This window comes from Pelodiscus sinensis, chromosome 2, assembly GCF_052426305.1.
Source record: "Pelodiscus sinensis isolate ZL-2025 chromosome 2, ASM5242630v1, whole genome shotgun sequence".
Classification (NCBI taxonomy): Eukaryota; Metazoa; Chordata; order Testudines; family Trionychidae; genus Pelodiscus; species Pelodiscus sinensis.
The window spans coordinates 91,622,186-91,649,305 of record NC_143053.1 but is presented as its reverse complement, the minus strand read 5'-3'; the positions used below and the strand labels follow the sequence as shown (position 1 = coordinate 91,649,305).

The 27,120-nt window shown below is 41.3% G+C and overlaps 1 protein-coding gene and 1 long non-coding RNA gene across 4 annotated transcripts in view; one reads left to right on the top strand and one right to left on the bottom strand.

The window, feature by feature from the left end:
* Positions 1-27,120, bottom strand: part of LOC102446679 (cadherin-7) — a 117,169-nt gene that overhangs the window by 79,820 nt on the left and 10,229 nt on the right. Inside the window, exon 2 of one of the 2 annotated variants that reach the window (XM_006119917.4) lies at positions 24,442-24,836. In XM_006119917.4, the coding sequence (XP_006119979.3) occupies positions 24,442-24,651 (210 nt within the window). In that variant the 5' untranslated portion in view covers positions 24,652-24,836. The remainder of the gene's footprint in view (positions 1-24,441; positions 24,837-27,120) is intronic. The other variant, XM_075921028.2, reaches the window with a different exon arrangement.
* Positions 1-27,120, top strand: part of LOC106731765 (uncharacterized) — a 59,000-nt gene that overhangs the window by 31,208 nt on the left and 672 nt on the right. The window contains exon 5 of one of the 2 annotated variants that reach the window (XR_012901565.2): positions 25,617-25,691. This is a non-coding gene — a long non-coding RNA (uncharacterized LOC106731765). Of the gene's footprint in view, positions 1-2,942; positions 3,179-25,616; positions 25,692-27,120 lie in introns of those variants that run through there. The other variant, XR_012901566.2, reaches the window with a different exon arrangement.

Sequence of the window (27,120 nt, the reverse complement as noted above, 5' to 3'; positions counted from 1 at the left end):
ATCCCAAAGGTGAAGGCTTTGGGTTTACAGTTGAAAGGCATGTCTTCAGGTAAACCACTACAACAGTATAAGGGTTGTGATTTAAGTGTTAACATACATTTAATGATGCACACATGGGAGCATACAGATCATACACAATAGTAAACATCTGAAACTGCAATATCCCTCACTTTCTAGGGGTATGTCTACACTACCCTCCTAGTTCGAACTAGGAGGGTAATATAGGCATACCGCACTTGCAAATGAAGCCCGGGATTTGAATTTCCTGGGCTTCATTTGCATAAGCGGGGCTCCGCCATTTTTAAAACCCCGCTCGTTCGAACCCTGTGCCGCGCGGCTACACGGGGCACAAACTAGGTAGTTCGAACTAGGCTTCCTAGTTCAAACTACCGTTACTGCTCATTCCACATGAAGTAACGGTAGTTCGAACTAGGAAGCCTAGTTCGAACTACCTAGTTTGTGCCCCGTGTAGCCGCGCGGCACAGGGTTCGAACGAGCGGGGTTTTAAAAATGGCGGAGCCCCTCTTATGCAAATGAAGCCCAGGAAATTCAAATCCCGGGCTTCATTTGCAAGTGCAGTATGCCTACATTACCCTGCTAGTTCGAACTAGCGGGGTAGTGTAGACATACCCTCTCTCACCCTTCCCTTGTGAGCCCTGGGGGAACAATTGGGGTCTTGGTAGGCAAGATGTCTCCTGCTCATGTAGGGTATAGCTGGTCTCTCTCCCACCTGGAGTCCCTTCTCAGCTTCTGTGACCTTGTTCGATCCTATACCACACTTATGGGGGCCGCTCACGCATTTCCAGAATTCCGGACATTCTGATACTTCTGGGAATGGCGTGACCCAATTGGTGTGACCTTGTTCACACAGTGCATATGAGATCATGCTGCATAAAAGACACAATTTTGAAGAGTATGCCACTCTGACCTATGGGCATAACTTTGCGCACATGGAGCATGTGGTGTCAGGCTGGTGAGGGGCAGAGCAGTTCATTCTTCAAAGTGGTGTTCCCCATCTGATGCCAGACGAACCCCTAATGGGATTTGTATAAGTACTGAATGGGAAACAAACCACCCAGAAAGAGGACTGTCTGGTATAAAACCAGAAAAAATGGCTTGCTTACTCACATTTTCTCTTCTTGCATACTCTACTCCTCCAGTTTCTCTGTGGCTAGCTGTTTAAACCCGGCTAGGGTCCTTTGCTCTGTCTCTGAAGTAACTTTCCACTGCTCTTGCCTTCCTCTCCTCCCTTCAGAAGAGTTAAACGAAGACTAGCTTTCTAAGGATGCAGCTCATTCATTGTTCAAGTGTTTGTGTCACCAACCCATTGTTTCTCTGGTGTGTAGGTGCTATCCTGGTACCAGGGCAGTATAATTTTTGGTGGTTCCCAGAATGGGTCCAAGTAGAGTCATCCCATCCATAGGACAGACTTGGGCAACTGCTTCAGGCCCCATGCTTGGGGAGCCCCATGCTTGAATGGGACATGGAGTGAGGGCTTATGGGATGGGGTGGAATGGGGCGCAAAGGGGATGGATCAGGGATGGGAAAAGATAGCACAGAGCACAGTGGGGGAGGCAGAACTTGGGATGTCACTGCAGCCAGCTCCAGGCCCTCCACTAGCCACTCAAGTAATCTTGAATACCGTGTCCCCTGAGTCAGAGCCCCCCCCCCCAAAGCATGGGGCCCAGGGCAGTTGACCTAGTCTATCCTATGGATGGGACAGATCTGAAAATATGAGCCCAAACTTTGATGGAGCCAGGCCCATGTTTCTGAATATTGGTGGAGCATGGGCAAGATAGCACTCTACAACTTGCTGCTTAGTGCTACAGAGCTGAGTGCTACAGAGCTTGTCTGAAGTGATGGACATACAGATACTCAGGACACAACCATTTTTCATTATTCAACCTCTTACTATGAATCTGAATTCAAAAGTGATACAGAAGATTTTGATTCATTACAGTACGCTGGATGGATATGTGAATACGAAGGTGCTATCTAAATACCACATTTTGTTTTGGGAAACAAGAGCGGAATGCTAGCCTAGTAATAGAGCTCTGGAAAGCTTTGAGTCTATGCAGTGGAAAAATATTGGTTTGGACAGAGGGGAAATATTTGTATGAAATACCTAAAACATAAAAGCTATTTACTTGCCAAGAAACTGATTCAATCAGCCCTACCAATTAAAACAGATGTAATAATAGAAATGTTTGGAGAAAAACAGGCCTGCATGTAACATGTATTGGTCTCCGAAACATTACTGGTTAAAAATGGCATTGTGAGAATCTGTATTTATTGCCTCTCAATGATTCGCATATCAAATGACTCAGTAAAAAGCAAACTGTTTATCTTGCAACCTTAATCTAGTGTGTAAGCTGTGTTCTACCATTCTCCAGCATCTTCACTAGATATAAAAGTTCTGCAAGAAATTATGTCTTCAGTTACACCAGGAAAAACCATCTGGTTTTCAAATTCTGCCCCTATGAAATGTAAATCACATGGCCTGCAACTGGATTAAAACTCAAAGAATTCTGTACATCACACGTGCATGCATACACATACACACACACACACACACACACACCACACACACACACACACACACACACACACTGAAAACAAACCACTATAAGCACTGTTGGCTCATCAGGATAAAGAAAAATAAGACGCAGAAAAAAGTATTTTTGTTGACAAAGAAAGCAAATATGACTCTCACGGAGAACTGATCTCTTCTGTAAGCACCATTTTACATAGTCACTTTTCAGAGAAAAATCACACTTGAAACTAATATATGGAAATATACAATAAGACTTTGAAACATTCTAAAAGGACATCCAACTTTTAGTATGAATTTCCTCTAGTTAATTATCAATATCAAAGTTTAATTATGTGTGCTACTTCATTATAATTTTTAACAGTAACACTACGCTTTATTTGTATTATAGGAGTTCGAATGAGCCCCAGATATATTAGGAGCTGTACAAAAATGAAACAAAAAGATGGTCCCTGCCCCAACACGTTTACAGTCTTAGAACTGTACCATGTCTTTGTTCACTGGTTCAATAAACTTTACAACAGATTTTAGGGATGCAAATATGGACAAGCATATTTCTTTTTTCAAAACTCTGTATATCTTCTTGAGTCGAAATAATATATTCTAGCATTTATGAATGCCACCCCACTAAAATAACTGCTAAAATATCGTTTTATCCTCTGTCACATACAATTAAAGAATGTCTTACTCTTTTGGATTGGAAAAGCCTCCACACTATGGGTGTCTACACACTACCAGGTTTTTTCGAAAAAAAGTAGCCTTTTTTCAAAAAAAAATTCACCTGCATCTAGACTGTAGCTGCATTCTTTCGAAAGTAAATTGAAAGAATGCGGCAGTTTTTTCAATCGTGGTAAACCTCATTTTAGGAGGAATAATGCCTTTTTTCAAAAGTACTCTTTGGGGAAAAGGCGCTATTGAATGCAAACTGTGCTTTTTCGAAAGAGAGCATCTAGATTCTCTTTCGAAAAAGTGGCTCGCTTTTTCAAAAAATCTGCTTGTAGTCTAGACGCTCTCTTTCAAAAGAGGCTTGTAGTCTAGATATAGCATATATGATATAAACAACTACAAAACCTCCATTGTCTCTAACTAAGCTAGCAGCATATCTTGGATTTGTTAGTAGACTAGGAAACTGTTGAAACCTTGTCCATCATCAATAGTGCTCACACTTTCAACAGAACAGTTTAATCACTGGTAAAACAGTCTGGCTGTGTCTAGACTGGCAAGTTTTTCCACAAAATCATATGCTTTTGCAGAAAAAACTTGCCAGCTGTCTACACTGGCCACTTGAATTTCCGCAAGAACACTGACGATCTCATGTAAGATCGTCAGTGTTCTTGCGGAAATACTGTGCTGCTCCTGTTCGGGCAAAAGCCCTCTTGCGCAAATCATTTGCGCAAGAGGGCCAGTGTAGACAGCACAGTACTGTTTTGTGCAAAAAAGCCCCGATGGCTAAAATGGCGATCGGGGCTTTTTTGCTCAAAAGCGCGCCTAGATTGGCACGGACTCTTTTCCGCAAAAAGTGCTTTTGCGGAAAAGCGTCCATGCCAATCTAGATGCTCTTTTCCGAAAATGCTTTTAACGGAAAATGGAAAACTTTTCCATTAAAAGCATTTCTGAAAAATCATGCCAGTGTAGATGTAGCCTCTGGTTTCATTCTGTTACTTTGTACAACCATGCTCCTGGAATTCACTGAACATTTCTGTACTGTCATTGATAAAAGGATACTTTCAGGTGTTATAATATTGGGACTCAATGAAAACTTTTAATACTGTTAATCACTCTACTCTTTATTACAACTTTATTCTTCTGATCTTAATGATCAAACCTTAATTTGTTTCATATGCTATCTTGCTAATCATTCTGTAAAGCAATTTTCCAGTGAAGTGAATCTGAGCTACAATTGTTAATCCTTAATACCGTGGTGCAAGGCAGTGTTCCTATTTCCTCTCGATAGCTTAAAAATTTCACCAATATTGGTACAAAATGCATGAGAATGGAATGCATTGGTGAGTGTGTATGAAAGGTCCTCCTCTAGGGTCAATCCATGGAAATTATAAATTTATGATAGCCCCTCCCAAACAGTGCTGACCTTTCAGTTCAAACTTTCAAGACTCATGTTTTTAATTCTGGACATTCCTATATCAATATATGGTGCATGCGACAAGATAGCAACCTTCTAAAGAGGTCAATGGGACCAGATGTACTTAATTTATCTCCCTCTTCCCTTTTAGTTTTTGTAATTAGTAAAACCAGAAAATGTCCTGAATTAACACACTAAAGTCTCGATTTGGAAAGTTATAGGTATCCCAAAATAGCTACTTTGTGTCTACACAAGCCACCCATTATTTAAAATATTTTTTGAAATAATTGGTGCGTTATTTCTCCATTCTGGTAAACCTCATTGCATGAGAGATAAGGGATGGGTTGAAATAGCATGTCATTTTGAAATGTGGTGCTGCGTAGACGTGCCAAATTTCAAAATAAGCTATTTTGAAATAGATCGTAAATAAGATACACAATTTGCAGAGAAGCTACAATATATGTACATTTCTGGACTTTTGGTTCCCAGGAAGAGACTGAAAAAACTGGGATTGGGTGGAAAAAAAGGGCAATAACAATAATCTGAGAGGTAAAGCAGTGGCTCACAGCCTTTCCAGACTACTGTACCCCTGTAAGGAATTTGATTTGTTTTCCAAACTTCCAAGTTACACCTCACTTGAAAATTACTTGTTTACAAAATAAGAGATAAAAATTAAAGTGTCACAACACAGCATTACTGAAATTTGCTTACTTGATATTTTTACTATATTATTCTGAAATATACCTTTTGAAATATTTATACTGTACTTGCATTTCAGTGTATAGTATATAAAGCAGTCGGCCTGAAATGTACTGACTTTGCTAATGCTTTTTATGTAGCTTGTTGCAAAAATAGGAAAATCTCTAGACAAGCTGATGTACCTACAGATGACCTCTGCATATCCCTGGTTGAGAACTGCTGGGCTAGATGGCAGAATAATGAGGAAAAATTATAAGAGTAAAATATACATACTCCTTGACTGAAAAACAGCTACATGGATGCAGGAAGGGGCATATTAACAGTGTACAAATATTTGAAGAGTATAAACAGCCAGCAATGAGAAGGGGTTAATTAAAGGTCTTCAAATAAATCACAGTTCTGTAACTTAAAAGGGAAACATAAAAATACATAAGAGTTAAGAATGTTTATAACATGTAACTTGAAAACCTTTTATGGAACACTAGTTAAAATGATGTACTCATTTATAGTATCCTATGTATGCCGCTGTGACATATCTATGAAAAATGGATATATGCTTCCCAGATTGTGACTAAAAATTTTTCATTGTTGTAGAATCACACGCTAAAATTATAAAACAGAATACTTTTGTAAGCTTATAGAAAAAAAAGTTGAACTGTCTTTGACTCCCTAGCAGACAGGAACTTTAAGTTAATACTTCAATATGAAATATTTTAACAGCTTATCCGCCTGATACCGTATCTGAGGCTATATCCATCATATCAGAGGGTATGTCTACACTACAAAGTTAATTCGAACTAACGGACGTTAGTTCAAATTAACTTTGATAGGCGCTACACTAGCATTCTGTTAGTTCGAACTTAATTAGAACTAGCAGAGCGCTTAGTTCGAACTAGGAAAACCTCATTTTACGAGGATTAAGCCTAGTTCGAACTAGCTACTTTGAATTAAGGGGTGTGTAGCCCCTTAATTCGAACTAATGGGAGGCTAGCCCTGCCCAGGTTTCCCTGGCGGCCACTCTGGCCAACACCAGGGAAACTCGTCTGCCCCCCTCCTGGCCCCGGACCCCTTAAAGGGGCACGGGCTGGCTACGGTGCCCATGCCAGGTGCAAGCCTGCCAGCACCCAGCCAGCAGATCCTGCACCTGGCACGGATTGAGCAACCCACCCGATGCCCTCCAGCCCTCCCCCTCTTGCCCGGGACCCGCCTGGTCTAGTTTGGACATCGTGGACCTCGTCCACAACCTCCGCACTAGGCACAGGAAAGTGGCCGTCTAGGGCAGGAGAGCTGCCAGCCTGGCCACTCAGGAGCAGGTGTGCATGAAAATCAAGGTGGTCCACTGAGACCCCCGACTCTGAGCCCTGAGCTTACAATAGCCGTCCTGGGTCAGACCAAAGGTCCATCTAGCCCAGTAGCCTGTCTGCTGACAGCGGCCAACCCTAGGGACCCTGGAGGGGATGGACCGAAGACAGTGACCTAGCCAGTTGTCTCGTGCCATCCCTCTCCAGCCTTCCACAAACCTTGGGCAGGGACACCACTCCTACCCCCTGACTAATAGCACTCCATGGACCCAACCTCCATGACTTGATCTCACTTCCCTTTAAACTCTGTTCTAGTTGTAGCCTTCCCAGCCTCCTGCAGCAAGGAGTTCCACAGGTTGACTCTTTGCTTTGTGAAGAACAACTTTCTGTTACTAGTTTGAAGCCTGCTACCCATTCCTTTCCTTTGGTGTCCTCTAGTCCTTCTATTGTTGGAACTAATGAAGAACTTTTCTGTATGCACCCTCTCCACCCAACTCCTGCTTTTAGAGACCTCTAGCCTGTCCCCCCTCCGTCTCCTCTTTTCTAAGCTGAAACGTCCCAGTCTCTTTAGCCTCTCTTTATATGGGACCTGTTCCCAACCCCTGATTATTTTAGTTGCCCTCCCCTCTCCGAGCCTCTCTCTTTCCCTCTCCCACCTCCTTTTCCCAGTCTCCCCCAGTTTTGTTCAATAAAGACAGATTTCATTTTGGAAGACACGTTATCTTTATTTTGTACATCAAGAAGAGGGGCTAGGGAAGGGTAAGTGGAAGGAGGTGAGGGAGGAATGGGGAGGACTGGGCTGGCTCTGCGGGCTTCTGGGGGTGGAAGCTCTCCTGCAGCCCCCCAATTGCCTCCTCTCCCCAGATGGCAGCCTGCGGCAAGTGCAGCCGGGCTGATGGCCGAGTGGTGTGATGTCCCCAGTGTGGGTAGTCCGGGCAATCCAAGCCAGGACTGCTTTGCAAGCGGGGCACCCCTGAGAACTGTCTGTCCGGGGTGGGGGTCGGGACCCTTTAAGCACAGCCCTCGGCTAGCCTGAGACAGCATCTCCACGCTCTAAGTCCTCCTCTGATGTCCTACCGGCACTGCTTCCGGCCATCCTTAAGGGTCCACTTAATGTGGACATGCTAGTTCGAATTAGCAAAACGCTAATTCAAACTAGTTTTTTAGTCTGGATCCGTTAGTTCGAATTAGCTTAGTTCGAATTAACTAATTCGAACTAAGTTAGTTCGAATTAACGTTGTAGTGTAGACATACCCTAAGGGAATGTCTAAACTATTTTTTTTCGAAAGAGAATATGCAAATTCCGATCTCACTTTCAAAAGAGGATCTCTTGAAAGTGAAAGTAGTCTAGACGCATTTTTTTCGGGGAAAAAACCCTTTTTAGAAAAAAACGTGTAAACCTCATTTTTTAAGGAAAAGCATTTTTTCAAAAGGTTTTTTTTTTTCAAAAAAATCCTGCGTCCAGACTACTTTCACTTTTGAAAGATCCTCTTTCAAACGTGAGATCAAATGTAGATATTCAAATTCCCGCAGAATTTGCATATCCTCTTTTGAAAAAAAAACCCCACAGTCTAGACATCCCCTAAGTACTGCACACAGAGGTTGTAATTTGCCCCTCGTGTAAAAATCAGTGTGCTAGCCATAACCAGACTAGCTTGCTAAAAAGAGCAGTGAAGACATGGTGGAGCAGGCTCGCCACATGAGTACGTACAAAGGCTGGCTTGTAGGGTTGCCAGGTGTCCGGTTTTGAACCGGACAGTTTGGTATTTGAGGGTCCTGTCCAGGAAACCATTAAGAAAATACCGGACATATAAAATGTCCGGTGTTTTCTAATTAGGTAAGTTATATTATTATTAGGAGTATCAGTACCTAGTTGCGAACTGCCTGGCTGGTAGACACACACACACTGCGTGAGTGTGTCTACCAGCCAGGCAGTATGCAACTATGCGAGGGGCGGGACTGGGCTGAGGCGGGACTTGCTCATGCGTCACCAGGTCTTTGCGTGGGACGGGCAACGCCCTGGGATCTGCATGCACCTATGTCAGTCCCGCTCCCCGCCGGCCGATTTTCTCCCCCCTTCCCTGCCCCCCCCCAGCCCTGCTCCCCTCCCGACTGGTGTCCCCCCTCATCTGAGATCAAGTGTATCTGATATTTTTTTGAAGCCACCTGGTAACCCTACTGGCTTGCATAACCCATGGTGAGGTGTTCTCACTGACAATCATTGTGACCTAGCTAAAACAAAAATGTAACAAAAGCTTGCAAAATACAGCCTGACTGAAGTGCAGACAAAGCTTAAAAATCAGATTTGTTCCTAATTTTCTAGTGCCTTCCACAAAGACACAAACTTGTGAGCTTGAGACTCCTTTCACTCACACTGCTTTTACCCCAATCTAATTGACTAGATCCATTGAGTCCAATGCAGTTGCTCCTGATTTTCACAGTCATGAAAGGATAATGAGGCTTTGTGACTCCAATTCATTTCAGTGGAAGTCAGAAACCAAACATCACTTGGCAAATGTAGGGCTGTATTAATTTCTCTCGTTCCACAAAAAAGGTTAGAATATTTGGTTCAGATATTCCTTTCCCATTCCTAAAATGTATCCTGTTCGTCCATGGGTTCTATCAAGCACTAAGATAAATGACAGTCAATTGCACAGAACTTTTGGAAGTTAAGGCATGCTTTTTCCACTGCTAAACTGTGGAATATATTGCCACCTGTTGTCAAGAAATTATCAGTACTCATTTAATAATTTGTAGCATTAAATCTTATGACTGGATTTCAACAAAATGGACAGAATAATCTGATGGCCAAAAATAATATCAGTAATTATGCACATGCTATAACGGAACTACTAGCACTTATGCATCAGAGTGTACATTGATCATTTCCATTTGTACATTTTTGAAAATGGTTATATCACTGCTGTCCAGGGTTGCAACACCCATTCTAGGTGACTGGATATCAAGCTAGTAGAATGGCTACACCTTCGATATAATGGAGACATCAGGACTGAATCTTTAGCTCCATCCCACAGTACAATTAACAAAGTACATTAGAAAGTATTCTTCTGAAGTATTCTGTCTTGTCCCTGCTGGAGGAAGACTACTCTGTAGCACAGACTGAGACTCGTCTGAGACAATATGGCAAATTATGTGATCCTTATGTACCTTCAAATGGTACATTTACTTATTGCAAATTACTGTACTGTACTTTTATCTCAGTGATTTCCTGATCCATTAGCATTATTTGTCTCCCAATGTATTTAAATTTATCATCACCACACACATATAGAAAACAAGGTATCTGCTGCATCTGGAAGACTGAGTCTTCAATTTGCACTATTATTGAGCACACGTGTTTTCTGGGTTTGGTTGCCAATACCTATTTATCACATGTTCCTTCAATATTTTCCAATGTCATTCCTCATCAGTTTTTCCTAAACTAAAATGAGTTACCCTAAATAATGCTTGCACAAAATAAATATTAAACACATGCTATTTTTTTTGTTTGTTTTAATCTGAAACAAAATAACCTTTAGTAAGCAAGATAGATTTTTTCTATATAACCAAGAAATATAGAGGAAAATGTATTGAATTTTACTGCCAAAAGTGGAAGTGTTATGCAAATTTGTACTGCATACCATTAATATTAAATTTAGAATATAAGGCTGATGGTTTTTCCGCACATTTTGCATTTGAAAAAAATATTTACCTTAAGATAAAAATCAATACATAATCATTCTCCTATAAATGTTTTTGGGGTAAAATAAACATGAATTTTATGGCTATAATAACCTGCTAGGCCTTTAATAGTGTATAGCTTAGCAGCAGCATATATATAAATATAGTTTGTTGTCTAAAGCAACATGAAAAGCAAATATGCGGATGCTAATTTAAATGTATTGTATGATCCCTTTCTTCCTCATATGAAAGTATTGAAAAATATCTCCAATAAAATATAGGACAGATAACAAAATAATGATTGCTCTTTTAAGTTGGAAGGATTAGAAATAGAAGATTTCCAGCTATGGTAGTTAATTGAACTATGAAACTATAAAAGTTAATGCAACCTACCAACCAGAACATGAACATAAAGAATATGTAAGCAATTAGGATCCGGTCTTACTTTTACTAAAAAGGAATGGGAGTTAGGCAATTGACTTCAGTGAAAGCAAAAGATAGGCTCCCCCCTACCCCTTTATTAAGTTGTTAAAGTGTTAGGGGTTTTGTTTTTGTTTCCCCATTTCAGATAGCACAGATGAATGAGACAAAAGTAAAAATATCTTCTGAAGTTCCATTTCATTTCATGCATGCATGCATATTACCCCCTCCTAGCTAGCACATGGTAATGATTAAGGGTATGTCTACACTTGCCCCGTAGTTCGGACTAGGGAGGCAAATGAAGCATACCAAAGTTGCTAATGATGTGCGGGATTTAAATATCCCACGCTTGATTAGCATATTCGCAGCCAGTCACCATTTTAAAATGCAGATCACTGATTTAACTTGCCACGTGTAGATGCGGTAGTCCTATTTAAAACCCTTCCCTTGAATTAACTGTTACTCCTCATTGCACGAGGAGTAACAGTTAATTCGAGGGAAGGGTTTTAAATAGGACTACTGCATCTACACGAGACAAGTTAAATCAGTGATCTGCATTTTAAAATGGTGACTGGCCGCGAATATGCTAATCAAGCGTGGGATATTTAAATCCCGCACATCATTAGCAACTTTGGTATGCTTCATTTGCCTCCCTAATCCGAACTACGGGGCAAGTGTAGACATGCCCTTAATCATTACCATGTGCTAGCTAGGAGGGGGTGATATGCATGCATGAGTTAGGACAGTGCGAGGAACCTTTTTCGGGCCAGGGGGCCTCTGATTTACAGAAAAATTGGTTACGGGCCCCACATAAGTGAGAATTAAAAAAAAGAAAAACCTTCTCTCTGATGTGTCTCCTCACTGAGAAGAAAGACACTCTGCACATTATCCTCCCACACCAGACCCTGGGGAGGTCCAGCCTAGTAAATTTTGTGTGCTCCAGCCCCACAGTGAAGCAGTGGGAGGACTGGAGTGCCAGTGTAGGCTGCCCAATGCTGTCGGGGGCAGAGTCTCAGAGGCTGGATCCAGGCAAACCAGGGGCCACATCAGGTGCCTGGGCCTGAGGTTCCCTACCCCTGAGTTAGGTAAAAGTGAGGTAAGTTAGGGATCTAGCTTTACATTCCATTTTTTAAGTTCTATACATATTAAAGGTTATAAAATTTTTGTATTGGAACACAGAACTTCCTATGCCCCTTTTCAGATGTCATTGGCAATGGAAAATACAGGGAATTGACTCTGATCCTCATCCATCTAGTCCCATTGGAAGCTATAGCAGCAAGGAACCCTCTTCAGCATCTGTCGTTGATGAAAGCTGGAACTTATGTGATGGCCAGCATCTTGGCTGATGCATTCAGGCCTGAATGTGATCTCCAGAGCTAAAAGCATTAGCCTATATAGCTCGTACTAAAGAGTCAATCTTCTCTAATTATGGTTTTACGGACACATACACTCTGCAGATCAGACATAAAGCAGGACTGGTAATACATACTCATCAATGGAGGATCAGACATAACAGAGCTCCACCACACCTCCACCTGCCCCGTACATTCACCCAGCCTGCACTCTGATCACCTTCTCCTCCCAAATATGTTGTCAGTGTAAAGTGTACTAGATGTACAGTTACACCAGAGGAGGTTTCTCCCACGTAGGGGGAAATTCTGCAATACAGATATCCATAATGTTTAAGTTCACTTGGCTGTCCATGAAAAGCAAACTCTGAGCCCTTAATCTATAGAAATTAGAACATATAGTATCTCCAAGTGTCTTTAAACAAGTAATAAGTGCTCTGTTTAACAAAGAGGGAAAGTTCATACTGAAAAAAAGACTCATATGCACTCACACATACCCATATACTGGAAATATGCTTTGTATGTGTTGGAACATTCCACTGGAAACATTTTGTCAAGTCTCTAGAAATATGGAAGGAACAAAGGGTTGTGACAAGGCAAGGTTGTTATTTAACAGCTGCAGAACAGAGTATAGAAGAGATGCCACAAGCATTACAATGCAAGTAATAGCCTGTAGCACAGTGATAGGTCCAGCAGCACTAAAGGGTTCTGAAAGATGAAAAACACTAAATACCTGGAATGAAAGCCTGATGGGTCTTTATATAGATATTTGTGTCAAATGCTTCAGGAAGGTTTGGTGAAAGATGTCAAAGTAAAGAGAAAGACTGCCTAGAAGAGATGCATGATGCTAGCAGATTGTAAAAGAATCAGAATTGCTAGACATGTTTCTGATATCACCTAACCAGAGACTTGATCCAAAGCCTATTAAAGTCAATAGAAAGCCTCTCATTGCCTTCACTGGACTTTGGATAATACCTATGGACAGCTAGCTAGGCATTGGCACAGAAAATAAAGGAGTCCAAATTTACATTGTGACTTGTTACTGACCACAAATGAGAAGATCTTAAAGGTGAGACTAATAATTATCAGTGCATGAAGTTTAAAATGATGCAGTACTCTCTTTTAGATTAACAACGTTACCAATAACCACCCTTTAATGGTTCTGTATTTCAGACATAGGTAAAACAGAGGTAAAACTGCACAATTAGTGATGTTTAAAAGCTATGGGTACAGAACTGAAAAACAAGCTCAGAAAATGAAAAGAAGGGAAAATGCCAGTGCAAAGCAAAAGGAAAGGAAAGGAAGTAGCGTGGCCTTAAAGAAAAAAAAAACCTGAAGCAGCATGAGCCTGACTGTCATCAAAATAAGGATGTTAAATTTAGTTTAATCAACTAATTGACTACTCGATGGATTTTCCATTGACTAGTTGATTAGTCAATAAATGGAGGAGCCACGGTGGAGTTAGCTCCCGGCCAGGAACTAACAGTGCTGAAGCTCTGCCTTTTAAACGTATTAAGAGACCGTTAGTTCTTAATACATTTAAAAGGCTAAAGCACAGCAGGGGGGACCCAGCACAAGCAGGGACAGCTGATTTCTAGCACACGCAGGATACCCCCACTGCACACCAGCCTTTTAAATATAGAATCATAAAATTCTAGGACTGGAAGGGACCTCGAGAGGTCATTGAGTCCAGTCCCCTGCCCCCATGGCAGGACCCAGTACTGTCTAGACCATCTCTGATAGACATTTATCTAACTTACTCTTAAATATCTCCAGAAATAGAGATTCCACAACTTCCCTCAGAAAGGGTATGTCTACACTACCCCGCTAGTTTGAACTAGCGGGGTAATGTAAGCATACCGCACTTGCAAATGAAGCCCGGGATTTGAATTTCCCGGGCTTCATTTGCATAAGCGGGGAGCCGCCATTTTTAAAACCCCGCTGGTTCGAACCCCGTGCAGCGCAGCTACATGGGGCTCGAACTAGGTAGTTCGGACTAGGCTTCCTATTCCGAACTACCGGTACACCCGTGGCTTCATTTGCAATTCAAATCCCGGGCTTCATTTGCAAGTGCGGTATGCCTACATTACCCTCCTAGTTCGAACTAGGAGGGTAGTGTAGACATACCCAAATTTATTCCAGTGTTTAACCACCCTGACAGATAGGAACTTTTTCCTACTGTCCAACCTAAACCTCCCTTGCTGCAGTTTAAGCCCATTGCTTCTTGTTCTATCTTCAGAGGCCAGGAAGAACAATTTTTCTCCCTCCTCCTTGTGACACCCTTTTAGATATCTGAAAACTGCTATCATGTCCTCTCTCAATCTTCTCTTTTCCAAACTAAACAAGCCCAATTCTTTCAGCCTTCCTTCATAGGTCATGTTCTCTAGACCTTTAATCATTCTTGTTGCTCTTCTCTGGACCCTTTCCAATTTCTCCACATCTTTCTTGAAATGTGGTGCCCAGAATTAGACACAATACTCCAACTGAGGCCTAATCAGCTCAGGGTAGAGCAAAAGAATGACTTCTCGTGTCTTGCTCACAACACTCCTGTTAATGCATCGTAGAATCATGTTTGCTTTATTTGCAACACTGACACACTTTTGACTCATATTTAGCTTGTGGTCCACTATAACCTCTAGATCTCTTTCTGCAGTACTCTTCCTAGACAGTTGCTTCCCATTCTGTATGTGTGAAACTGATTGTTTCTTCCTAAGCGGAGCACTTTGCATATGTCCTTATTAAACTTCATCCTGTTTACTTCAGACCATTTCTCCAATTTGTCCAGATCATTTTAAATTATGACCCTGTCCTCCAAAGTAGCTGCAATACCTCCCAGCTTGGTATCATCTGCAAATTTAATAAGTGTACTCTCTATTCTAGTATTTAAATCGTCTATGAAGATATTGAACAGAACACTAAGAGCCTGTCTGGTGTACAGCAAACCATGGCCACTGCGGCAGGGTGTGGGGGGTATGCCTGTGGACATCAAAGTAAACAAAATGTCTCACAGCCTACCAGAGGTCTGCCTTGATGGGCTGCATGCCAGAGGTTGCTGACTCAAAGAATCAAAAAAGTGTCACCATCCACTTCCAAATCCAGTAGCTATCCCCTTTTAGCTCTCTATCCCCTGTTAAGACTCATCACACTGGCCCACAAACCTTCCAGAAACAAAAAGGGGAGCTTGCTACACTAGCCATTATGATAGTGCAGTCCCCTAGCAATCCCTGGGTAGTGTGGCTGTGTGCAGCCCCTAAGACAGACATGCTGAGATATCTAAATAGAGTTTAGATTAATTGTATTTCTCATTTGTTTCAAATAGCAGCAGCAGTTGAAGTGCACTATCACTGCTGGGAACAGTGGTGTCCTTTTTTACTTAAGGGATCAACTGTTATCACTTCCTATTATATAAAGCAAATAAAAAGGTGCTGAGATTGATAAAATAACTCTGTTGTGCTTCTGAAATGTATCAATCTCCAGAACAGTTTCTTGGAAGTATTCAAAGCAATAGAGCTTTCTATTATGCAACAAAAAAAAGGCATAAATGAGAAAACTTGCAAATATACCTATTTCCTCCATGTTACGTTGAAAATATTGTGCAGCTATCCCAGAAAGATGCTAGGAATGTAGCTAGGAAATACAATGCCGGAACACTTAGGCTACGTCTAGACTGGCATGATTTTCCGCAAATGCTTTTAACGGGAAAGTTTTCCATTAAAAGCACTTGCGGAAAAGGGCGTTTAGATTGGCACGGACGCTTTTCCGCAAAAGCACTTTTTGCGGAAAAGCGTCCATGCCAATCTAGACGCACTTTTGCACAAAAGGAATCTGAGCTGTCTACACTGGCCCTTTTGCGCAAAAGCTTTGTGCAAAAGGACTTTTGCCCGAATGGGAGCAGCATAGTATTTCCGCAAGAAGCACTGATTTCAGACAGTAGGAAGTCAGTGTTCTTGCGGAAATTCAAGAGGCCAGTGTAGACAGCTGGCAAGTTTTTCCCGCAAAAGCAGATGCTTTTGTGGAAAAACTTGCCAGTCTAGACACAGCCTTAAAGTATTTGGGAGTCTAGTTGGAAATGAAGATAACTTGGCATTTGCTTGCAGTTTCAGAGGCTCAATTGAACATTTGTCCCATGGGGTAAAGACAAATCCATTGATGGTATTTTCTAATAACTGGTGAATGATTGTACCGCTTTCTTCAATGAAGAAGTTCCCTCAATTTTTTGGGAACAACTGTACCATCATATTTGCAGCAGTTTGACAGAAAGACCAACATTTTCAAAGTGCCCTAGGTTGGGCACCCCAAAATTAAATCACAACAAAATAAATGGCTAGTGGACTACACTCTTTTGGGAAATTCTTTGTTGATCTAGTCTTCATGTTCTGTACAGTGTGTTTTATGGTTTTAGCACAGTATAATAATTTATGTGAACATCATCCCTCTTCCATTTGGCCCCTGTAAGCTACATTTGCAGGGAGGTTAAAAAAATGTCCTATGCCCTTATAAATCTCCTTTCCTGGCCTCAAGGAGAAAGGGAAGTTAAGCACACTCTCTCTAGTAGCCCTACTTCACAGTCCTTACATGGATGGAAAAAACATTCCTCTCTCCCATCCGGTTACACAGAAAAGCAAGGACCCATTCCGTGTTCCTACCCATAGGCTCCCTTTCCCAAATGGTGCAGTACTTATATATACATTCTCCTAATGGTATTGGTTCTCTAGTAGGCAGTGGGCTAAAGGTCATCTACCTATTCATTACACCACAGAATTCTGGCATGTTTCAGCCTCAGAGAAATGAGAGGTCTTTAGCAGTAAGTGTTTCCAAGACTTACTGGAGAATACAGGAGAAGAGATGTGTATTAATTACCAGGCTCCAATTATTTCATGACCATAGAGTATGATCCTGTTTTCCCAATGTCCCCTCCCAAAAACTGTAGACAGGGTATGTGGGCCAGCTACCTCCTAATAGGAGGAAGGAAAAGAGCAGGTGACTGTCCCCTGTACCTATCAGTAGAGGAGCTGGGACAAGTGGGATAGAATGACATGGGATTATTCTATAAAAAAGTGACTTGCAATAAGAGCTCAAGTGTAATGGGTGACAGCTACCTATCATCCTCTCACCCATGGTGGTTCCCACAGTTGAAAGATCAGGTTCTTAGTTCTTTGAGGAAGGTAGTGTGTCTAGCTGAGTGTTTGTACAGCGTCTAGTACAACAAGACTCTGATCTTGATTTGGACTTTAAGACACTATTGCAATATCTTGACCCATATTTGAAAAATCTCCCAACATGTCTTTGAGTAGTTAAGAGGAAGCACCAAAAGGTACATAATCACTCAGTAAGATGAGGTTGGGAGCCAGCAAGTCCTGAGTTCTAACTCTAGCTCTGACACTGGCTGAATAGCCTTGAGCAAATCATTTAAATTTTCCTCCTCCGTTTCTCATTTCCAAAATGCCACTTAAAATTTCATCAGTATTTTTTTTTCCCCCACTCATTCATACCTATTTTCCTTTATGTTTTATTTGCAGAATCCTTCACATTCTATTGAGATTATATTAAAAAAGAATGGATCGCATTAAATGTATTGCACAGAAGTGGAGATGGGCAGCACTGCTCCCATTGCTCCGGATTCTGGAAGAGTTTAGAATTAAGATCTGGGTTTGCACTTTTACAGATAGTGCCTCTCTATAAATTGAGGTGGGAAACCTTTTTGGGTGGGAACCACACACAAGTGAGAAGCAAAACAAACAAACAAAAAACCCTCATGGCCCCTGACTGAGAGACACTCCTTACACCAATGCCTAGGGAGGCCTAGCCTAGTAGATTTTGTGTGCTCCATCTTCAAGGTGAGGCAGCATGGGCGGAGGGAGGCTGGAGCACCTGTGCAGGCTTCCTAATGTGGGGGAGGGCAATGCTTCCCTGAGCCTCAGGGACTGCATCCGGGCCCTAGGCCTGAAGTTGCCCACCCCTGCTCTAAACAAACCCTGATAAAATCAGTGAAGCCTGAAATCATGATTTAAAACAAGTTCTCTCCTATTCACAATCTTCCTCTCTTTCCCTGCTTGTTTGTTTGTTTGGACAGGCAAAAACTGAAAGAGGTTATGGCTGAACGAGATCTGGTATCATTGTAATGCCTCACAACACTCTTGAGAAGGCTGAAATTCTTATTAGCATTTTACTCAAAAAGAGAGAGAGAGAGAAAATTAGAGTTACATGGTTAAGCAATCAATAAAATAGAAAATTCCCAAGTTACTGTGGCACACACAATTTTAACACTGCCCCTTGGGGCATATGTGTTTCCACACAGACTTTAATAACATAATCACATACTGGTTCTCAAATAATACAATATAATAGCATACCATTTTTCTTCAGCTTTAAACACATATGCATAGAATTGTTTAGTACTGTGTACTATTATTTGTATGCCAAACAGACTTCATTAAAGTCATTTATATGGAAAATACACTGTAAGGCCTTTTTTACACAAAATACAGCAGAGTAATGGTAAACATTTGCCAACAAATATAAGCCACCTAAGTTTCCAGATAAATTAGCTTCAGAGTTGACTGTTTTGTCCCCTACATTTCACCTCTGGTATGCATGTGTGCTCTGCTTGATTTGCTAAATAAGTTCTTATTCACTTAAATTTGCCAAATAATTAACTGCTTCATCCCCTGAATTGTACCTGTGGTATGCTGTGCTGATGGATGGAACAAAACTGTACTGTTTATGGCTAAGCACCTTATCCTATTAGTTATTAAGCACATCCCAGGAGGCACTGAACATAATGCAGAACTGAGCCACCGTGATAGGGTGTCCACCTCACACAAGTCTGCAGTACTAAACAATTCTGTGTGTGCATCTAAAGCTGTAGGAAAATGGAATGCTATTATACTGCATTCTTTGAGAACCAGTATGTGATCATGTAATTAAAATGTGTGTGGAAACACATATGTACCAGCGGGCAGAGTTAAAATTAACCAATAGGCTGCCACTGGAGCAAAGCCAGGTAGTGCTAAAACCTACTTTTCTTATGAAATTTCGCTGGAGGAGAAGCTGAGCCAGATTTAAAAGGCAGGAAGTGGGCAACCGAAAGGGGCTACCAGGAGGTAGTCTGCCTTCACTCCCTGGAAGAAGGGAAGTGTTGGGGCTACCGTTGGGCAGTCTGACATTAATTCCTGGAAGAAGGGGGGGTTGAGCTAGTAAATCCACAGAAGTGAGGAAGCCAGAAAATAGAGCTGAGAAGTAGGAAGATGTAGGAAGGATCCAAAGGCAGAGACACATATCAGGGCACGAGCAGGCCACTGTTACTAGAGATAGGGTTCCTGGGCTGGAACCTGAACAATTGGGTTGACCCAGATTCCCCAAACAGCCACAGGGGAGTTGGCACCATCAGGGCAGTGCATGAGAAGACTGCCTGGGACTACTAGTATAGGAAGTCTTTCCAGGGCCGGCCCACAAGGTTTTGGCACCTGAGGCAGGGAGCTCAAATGACGCCCCCATGCCACCTTTTCTCTTCCTTCCTATTATGTTTCTTCTGCCCTCCTTCCTCCAGCACAGCACTCCACTATCTCTGTGCATCTAGAGAAGAGAGAATACATATGCACCAGCAGCAGACACAATTTTCTACAGTCTGGGTCCTAGTGATGCACCCCCACAGTCTGGCACCTGAGGCAGCTGCCTTAGTTCGCCTCATGGTAAGGCCAGCCCTGAGTGTTTCATACTCCGCAAGAGGAAGACCACAGTGAGCTGCCCAGACAGCAAAGTCATGAAGACAGCAGTCACAGGGAGAGTGAGAGGCACAACAGTGTGTGCAGCGAACAGCCGAAGGGGCGTCAGACCTGAGTGGAGCTAATCCCCATATGCAGCCACAAGAAGTGGCCTCAGTAGAGAATAGAGTGCCCCTGTGACAGACCTAAACAATTACCATTCAAACCTCGGAGAGAAGAGAATGTACAGAAGTAGGAGTTCTAACAGTTTTCACTGGTGCCCTTCTCTCAACTAGGGTTGCCAGGTGTCCGGTTTTGAACCAGACAGTCCAGTATTTGAGCTTTCTGTTCAGAAAATAAATTGAGAAAATATAAATGTCTGGTATTTTCTAAAAAATATGTAATGTGGATTGTGATGTAATGTCAAGTGTGTCCCGTATTTTTGTTGAAACCATCTGGCAACCCTAGCCTCAACCCTAGTGAAGTTACACCTGGTTTACACCCATATAAGAGAAGAACCAGGCCCAGCTTCATATAAAACAATATGATATACTGTAGCCATTAAAAATGCTTAAGGATATAAGAATGATATATTACAAAATACTCCATATGTGCATCTAAAGTCTAAGAAACTGTATGCTATTCCGTCATGTGAAATGATGTTATGGGTGAAATCCTGGCCCTCTTGAAGTCAATGGGACCCTGACCATTGACTTCACTGGGTCTATATCTTCACCCTCTGTTCTCATATACCTGATGTGTAAAAATGCACACAAAGAAGAGGACAAAGTTAAGGTTAAGTAAGTTTGGCATTTTGTGACTCCTCATGATTTCCACAGAATCCGTATGTTTTCCTAACACTATTTTTAAAACTGAAATGCCTGGGGCTTCTTGACTAAAATGGTAAGAAAACACATACCATAATGTGGACCTATTTAGTGTTAGTGAAACACATTATTGCACACATTTTCTGAGGTCTGCAGGAAGATGCCTTGTCCTGTGAAATTAGACCTGGACTGACACCTTACAATGCTGTCCCAAGAGCAGGCAGGAATGGGACTCGATTTTGGTCCCACTTGCTCCACAGGGGAAGCAGGACAGTCGACAGCCACTCCGGGCCCCTGGATAATGGTTGAGGGAAAGCAGCTGCACACTCCTGGAAGGTGTTGGGCCTCTGGCAGAAGACAACACTGCCTGGACCTCCAAGTGGCACCCTCCCTTCTAGCACTGCCTGGAGCATGCTGTGCAGTGCCACTATCTCCCCCGCCACTCTAGCAGCAATTTAAATGGCTTGGGTCAGAGGCCTCAGGGGGAGTAAACAATCTCAGCACAGCTTACTTCCCCTCTCCTCAAACATTAAGGTGCAAAACTCATTCCAATCATCACTTCCATTTATCCACTCATCAACCATCTGCCTGGAGGCAGAAGGAGCAGCTGAAAAGTGTCTGATCACATCACAATGCCACAGTACCCATACAAGAAAGTAACTCCTTGCACGCCTTCATTCCCTTGTGTGGAAACCCAGCTAAAGTCACAATCTGACCAGTGGGAAGTCGATACTGCAGATCGCCTGTCCTGTGAACATCATGAGCTGTCAAGTATCAGAGAGGTAGCCGTGTTAGTCTGAATCTGCAAAAGTGGCGAGGAGTCCCGTGGCACATCTGACGAAGTGGGTCTTTGCTCATGAAAGCTTATGCTCCAACACTTCTGTTAGTCTATAAGGTGCCACGGGACTCCTCACCGATCATGAGCTGTGCATCTTATCTTACAATATGCACAACAAGAGGTATGGTTTCAGTAAAATGCTGTCCTTTTTCCAGGTGCAAATTTATGCTTACATTTTCTGCATCTGTAAAATAATTTTCTGGTGCAAATATGACTTCTTGTTCCCACATCATTTTGAGGATGAAAAAGAAAATTAGGCAGTATACAAATTGTACCTAGAAACAGAGGGCTCATACTGTAGTCAGACTTCTGAGAATGTACCCCAAACTGAGGCAAGAGTGCCTTTGGAGGCCTGCCTCATTCTCTATGTCCCTTCAGTAAATTCCTCACTGAATCACTAAATTAGCCATACATATGTGGACTTCTTTATCTGTGCAGGGTGCTGCTATAATGACAACTCCATGCAAAATGTACATGTTGATCCTCTCTAGTCAGGCACTCTCTGGTCCAGCAACATCTTTGGCCAAGCATGGTTTTAGTTAGCCGGATGTCCACTTATCATGGGTGTAGCCTCGTTCCACGAGGTGTACCGGTAGTTCGGAATAGGAAGCCTAGTCCGAACTACCTAGTTCGAGCCCCGTGTAGCTGCGCTGCACGGGGTTCGAACCAGCGGGGTTTTAAAAATGGCGGCTCCCCGCTTATGCAAATGAAGCCCGGGAAATTCAAATCCCGGGCTTCATTTGCAAGTGCGGTATGCCTACATTACCCCTCTAGTTCGAACTAGCAGGGTAGTGTAGACATACCCTAAGTTTCCTGCGGTCCTATAAAGTTCGTTTACAGCTACCAGTCTTGACTCTCAGTGTTCTGTGCTGTTACTTAGCTCTAATTTAGCCCTAAATGTCTTCTAAGAACCCAGTAAGCAGTGGAAGTGATGGTAATGCTGCAAGATAATATTGACCTCCTATGGACCAGCAAACTCTCTGGTTAGGCACTGGTCAGGTCCCGAGGGTGTTGGCCTAGAGAGGTTCAACCTGTACTAAGCATGTGCAAAATGTGAATTGCAATGAATGAAATCAAAACTTTCTCTAACATATGTGCAGATATTTCTCAGCCAGGACTATTTCCAAGCCAAATTTTAACTTTCTACTACCAGTCAAAAGTGGTTGAAAATTTACACATAGCTATACCTTCACAGAGAGATCAAGCTGAAACTATGTCATCTTCAAAGGCTAAAGCCCATAAATAACATAGGGTATCAGAATAGAAACTCTTACATAACCTTAAATATAACTAACCTTTTCATGACTCCTATAATAATGATAATAATACAAAATTTAAAACCCTAGAATCTGATTATTGGATCATCATTGATCCTAGTAGATCTTTATGGCCTCAGTTTTGCTAGGTGCTCAGCTCTCTTACCCCTGCCTAGCACAACTCTTAAACAAGTGCATATGAACTGTCTCTCTTATGATCTTATTAGTACTACTCATGTGGCTAAAGCACCTGGCAGGATCAAGGTGTATTTATTTGCAAACACATACAGCATAGATAATTTTGACATCACTGGGATGAATCATATAAAGAAAAATATTTCACCTGCACAAGCATTTGAATCAGTAGGCTCCAAATTACTGGACCTTCGCCAAGGGAGCCAAGAGTTTCTGCAGGCCCCCAAGGCAAGGTATGGGGATAGCCAGGTCTGTGCTCCTGGAAGGGGTGGAGCCTTGGGCAGAAGGGGCGAGGCAGGGACAGCCAGTCCTCCACACCACCCAGACCACAGAACATTCTCCCCAGCCTTCAAAGTTGCTTGGAGTACATGGCATGGCACTCTGGCAGTGACTGAAAGGGCTCTGGCCACCACCATTGCCATAGTAGCAGCCGCACCACCCAGTAGTCCTAGGCCCCTTTGAATCATCAAGTCCTTGGGCAACTGCCCCCTTTAATCTTCCCACTTCTGTCAGTGGGCCTCATTTTGGCATCTTCTTATCAACTTCTGGTAAACTTAAATGATTCTGCTGGAAATACCCTATTGTGTTTTGTTTCCTATAATTAAGCCAAGAAACTAACCGCTATTATTAATTTGTAGCTATTTCTCAATAAGAAACTAGATTGTGAAATAAAAGAAAAATGTTTCTTTCGATAAACTGTTACCAGATATATTACATAAGAAACCTAAGCATTTCTCATTTGGAAAGTTACCGATGGAGCTGTATTTCATGCCAGCACAAAACAATGAATAAGCTTAAGGCCAACTTCACAGCTTGCTCAATATGCATTTCATGCCGCTATAGAGGTTACAAAAGAGCCATTTGGGACTCCCTGATGATGGGGGTTGTTTTATACTGGCCCAAATCCCCATTTAGTATAGCCTAGCATTTGGGTTGTACTAAAGTATACTGGCCAGCTCTGCCCCGAAAATGCCAGTGTACCAACCAAAGAAAGCCAGAGTACAGCACCATTCCAGACACTCCCTCATTCTTCTAGCCCTCACCTTACCACTTGCCATTCTGCCCTTTCACCACTGTCTTCAGTGATGCAGACCTAGATCTTAAGACTGTAAGCTATACAGGACAGAAACTCTGCTTTTTGTTTGCCTTGTTTCTTATTTTCTTGTAATGGACCATGTATACTTCCTCTGCAATCTAGCTATGTAATAAATATACGTCACAAGAAATGTAATAAGCATCTGTTAAGGCTATATGAGTAAGTAATTATCATAGTTGTGATAATGATAAAATATACAGGTTCTCACTTTTTTTTTAGACAGCTACAATGTATTGCTTTGAAAAAACCTTCTGCATGAAGAATCTAAAGATACTGCATATTGTTGATATTTTTGTAGTTACAACAATCTTTTTATTTTAAAAAAATCAATTCCCTTTTGACCTACTTCTACCAAGCCAATAAAAGGACAATTCATAGTTATACTCTATAAATGTATCAAGATAACAAACATCTTCTCTTTCCAAATGCTGATCAAATCCCCTACCTTTCCTACATAGAGAGGGTCCATACCCATGTATTCCTCCAGCACAAAGAATTGATTCCACACCCAGCTGCGCTTGGTTCTCTGCCTCCCTGATTGAAAGTAGGGTTTTGATTTGGACCTTGAGAGTTCTGCTTGATTCATCCCAGAAAGACACAGGAAAAGAGCTATTATCTGCAAAAAATGGCAGAACTCCACTATGCCAAACTTCATCTTTTTCCCCTGTGTAAGAAAAAAAACCTTGATAAGAGAGTGGGCGAAATTCCAGTTGGCTCAGTAGCTTTAGCCTCCAGCAGGATGTCAGCTGGGAGTCCACGGATAATAATTTGTGGAGTGTTCAATTGGAAGAGGTCACCACTGCTGAGTAGCCTTCACCCGAGAAATGGTATAATAGGTACCTATCAGAGGAAAAAGACAAGACTGCTGTCAGGAAGTTAAAAAACATACATTAGCATTCACTTGCTACATACTTTACTAAAACTTTTTTCATCCTTGTTAGTAGTACCAATAGACTTTAGCTTATACAACAATGTTTTAACAGTCTATATTGCCTTCCTTTGATTATATTAATCTTGTTGGTTGATCTGTATTTTAATAATAAAATAATAGAAAAATGTATATTGCTGATGAATGTTCTCTTGATTTATGCACTTTTCCTAATTACAAAGGCCACAATCTCTTCCCCTCCCTTCTAATTATTTTACATTTACTACCTTTGATTTTTTTTTCTTCTCTGGTACAGCTAATTTTACTTGTCATTATTAGGACAAAAGAACAAATCATCTAACGGCACTGATTCATACCAATGGATAGACCATGTTAGCTTAAATTGCTTGTACCTAATAGGAAAGTGGCAGAGAGTAGTATAAGGTGACTCAGAACAACTTGATTGATTCTGAGTCACACTACACCAGATGTTTTGATGTGTTTGAATCTGATTACCTAAAAAGCCAGGCATTTCCCCCATTTTATTTTTCCCCATTTCCAAACTAAGTATCAGCTATGATATGAAGAATGTTACACAACTATTTAAATCTTCAAAAAGGTCAGACTATAATTTGATTGTATATGTTTAGTGCAATGTTAGTATGAGGCTGAGTTATTCCTATGTAGTAACACAAGCAAATATTTTCTTAAATGATATCTTCTGTTTCACTTTCAATGTTCTGTTTATTCAGGATCTGGCAGAATTTACTAGAAAAGAGGACCAATCCCAACAAAATGCCTGAAAGTAGCATGAACATTTACCAAAAGTATGATTTTAAATCATATACCATTGTGATATACTCTCTGTTCTCTTGCATTTATCAAATCTGGTTTGATCAATCAATCAATCTATCTATGAAAAGCAAAGTGATTATTTCCCCAAAATCTTTAACCTAAATAATTAAATAGTTATCAGAGAGAGCCAAAAGAAGGTCTTACGTTGCAGATATATCATCGGATTGCTTTAATTCTATGTAAGCAATGTTTCCTCCTGCAGTTAAGGATTTGTACTCCTTATCAGGCCAATGTGTCAGGCAGTCAAGATGCATTAGAAATGTGTCAAATATAAAAGAGCAAATGAGGATGAAGTTAAAATGGTTACCAAGTAATTCACAGAGTGAAATACTGTGACCTAGGAAGTCCTGGAAGAAAAAAAAAGTTAATCTTTTGGGTATTTTACTTAACTGAGTGGACTAGCAATTAGTACACACATTAAATGATGTAGGTAAATTCTTTTATTAATGGCCATCTTTATTAGAACTGAATGAAATACAGTTTTTGAGAGTTGTGCACAGAGCTCTTAAAAAAAAAAAGCTGTGCAATTTCTATATATCTCCCAAAGGTAGCTAGAGGGCAAAAAACCAAAACAAATAAAAAGCCCTTCTGATTATAGTCTGTATTTAATGCCTTTTTTATAGTAATCCCTTATGGGTACTGCCTTGCAACAGAAAGGCTCTACTTAGAGACCAGTGTAATAAACCACAAACCCACTAAGCATGTTCACTAAGCAGCAGTAATTTGAAAGCTCCATATGGAAAGAGCTAGTGCCTAGCTACAGGCACAGTGAAGAAAATAAGCAACTTATTATCTGATGACCCTGGTTTCTAACTGCTACAATTCTGAAGCATGGAGAATGGCAGATTCTCTTTGGAGTAGAGCTGACATAGAGGTACCAGCTTCAGTTAACTGGCGTATTAATTATTTACTTCTGAATAGCCATAGCTCAACTTTGATGTGAGCCTTAAATTAAAACAATAGTCTGATTTAAAGCATCCTACAACCAGCAAAAACTAATAGCATAAGAATACAGGAGAGGATTTGTTCAGTTGTTGAATGACGTTCCCCTTTCACTCAATTCAGTTAAGAGAGAGTTCCCTAGGGAAGTGCCCTTCATACCAGAAATTATAAATGCACCCTTAAAGTATTAATGCATATCTGTTACACCAGGTTAGTTGCAGACATCTGGTATAGATAAACTATTTGTTTATTTCAAAGAGGCAGCACGCTAATAGATAAAAATATAAAATGGATTTTCATAGAAATGTCAGTAAAACATTTACAGTATGTTAGAGTTCCTCTACAGAGCACTCTGAAATGTCTTGCTCTGAAAAGACATTTAAAACAGAATTGTTGTAACCTTTATCTTGAATGTTTTCTGATCCTCATTCTTTTATACTGAAGGAAAGTATAAAAACT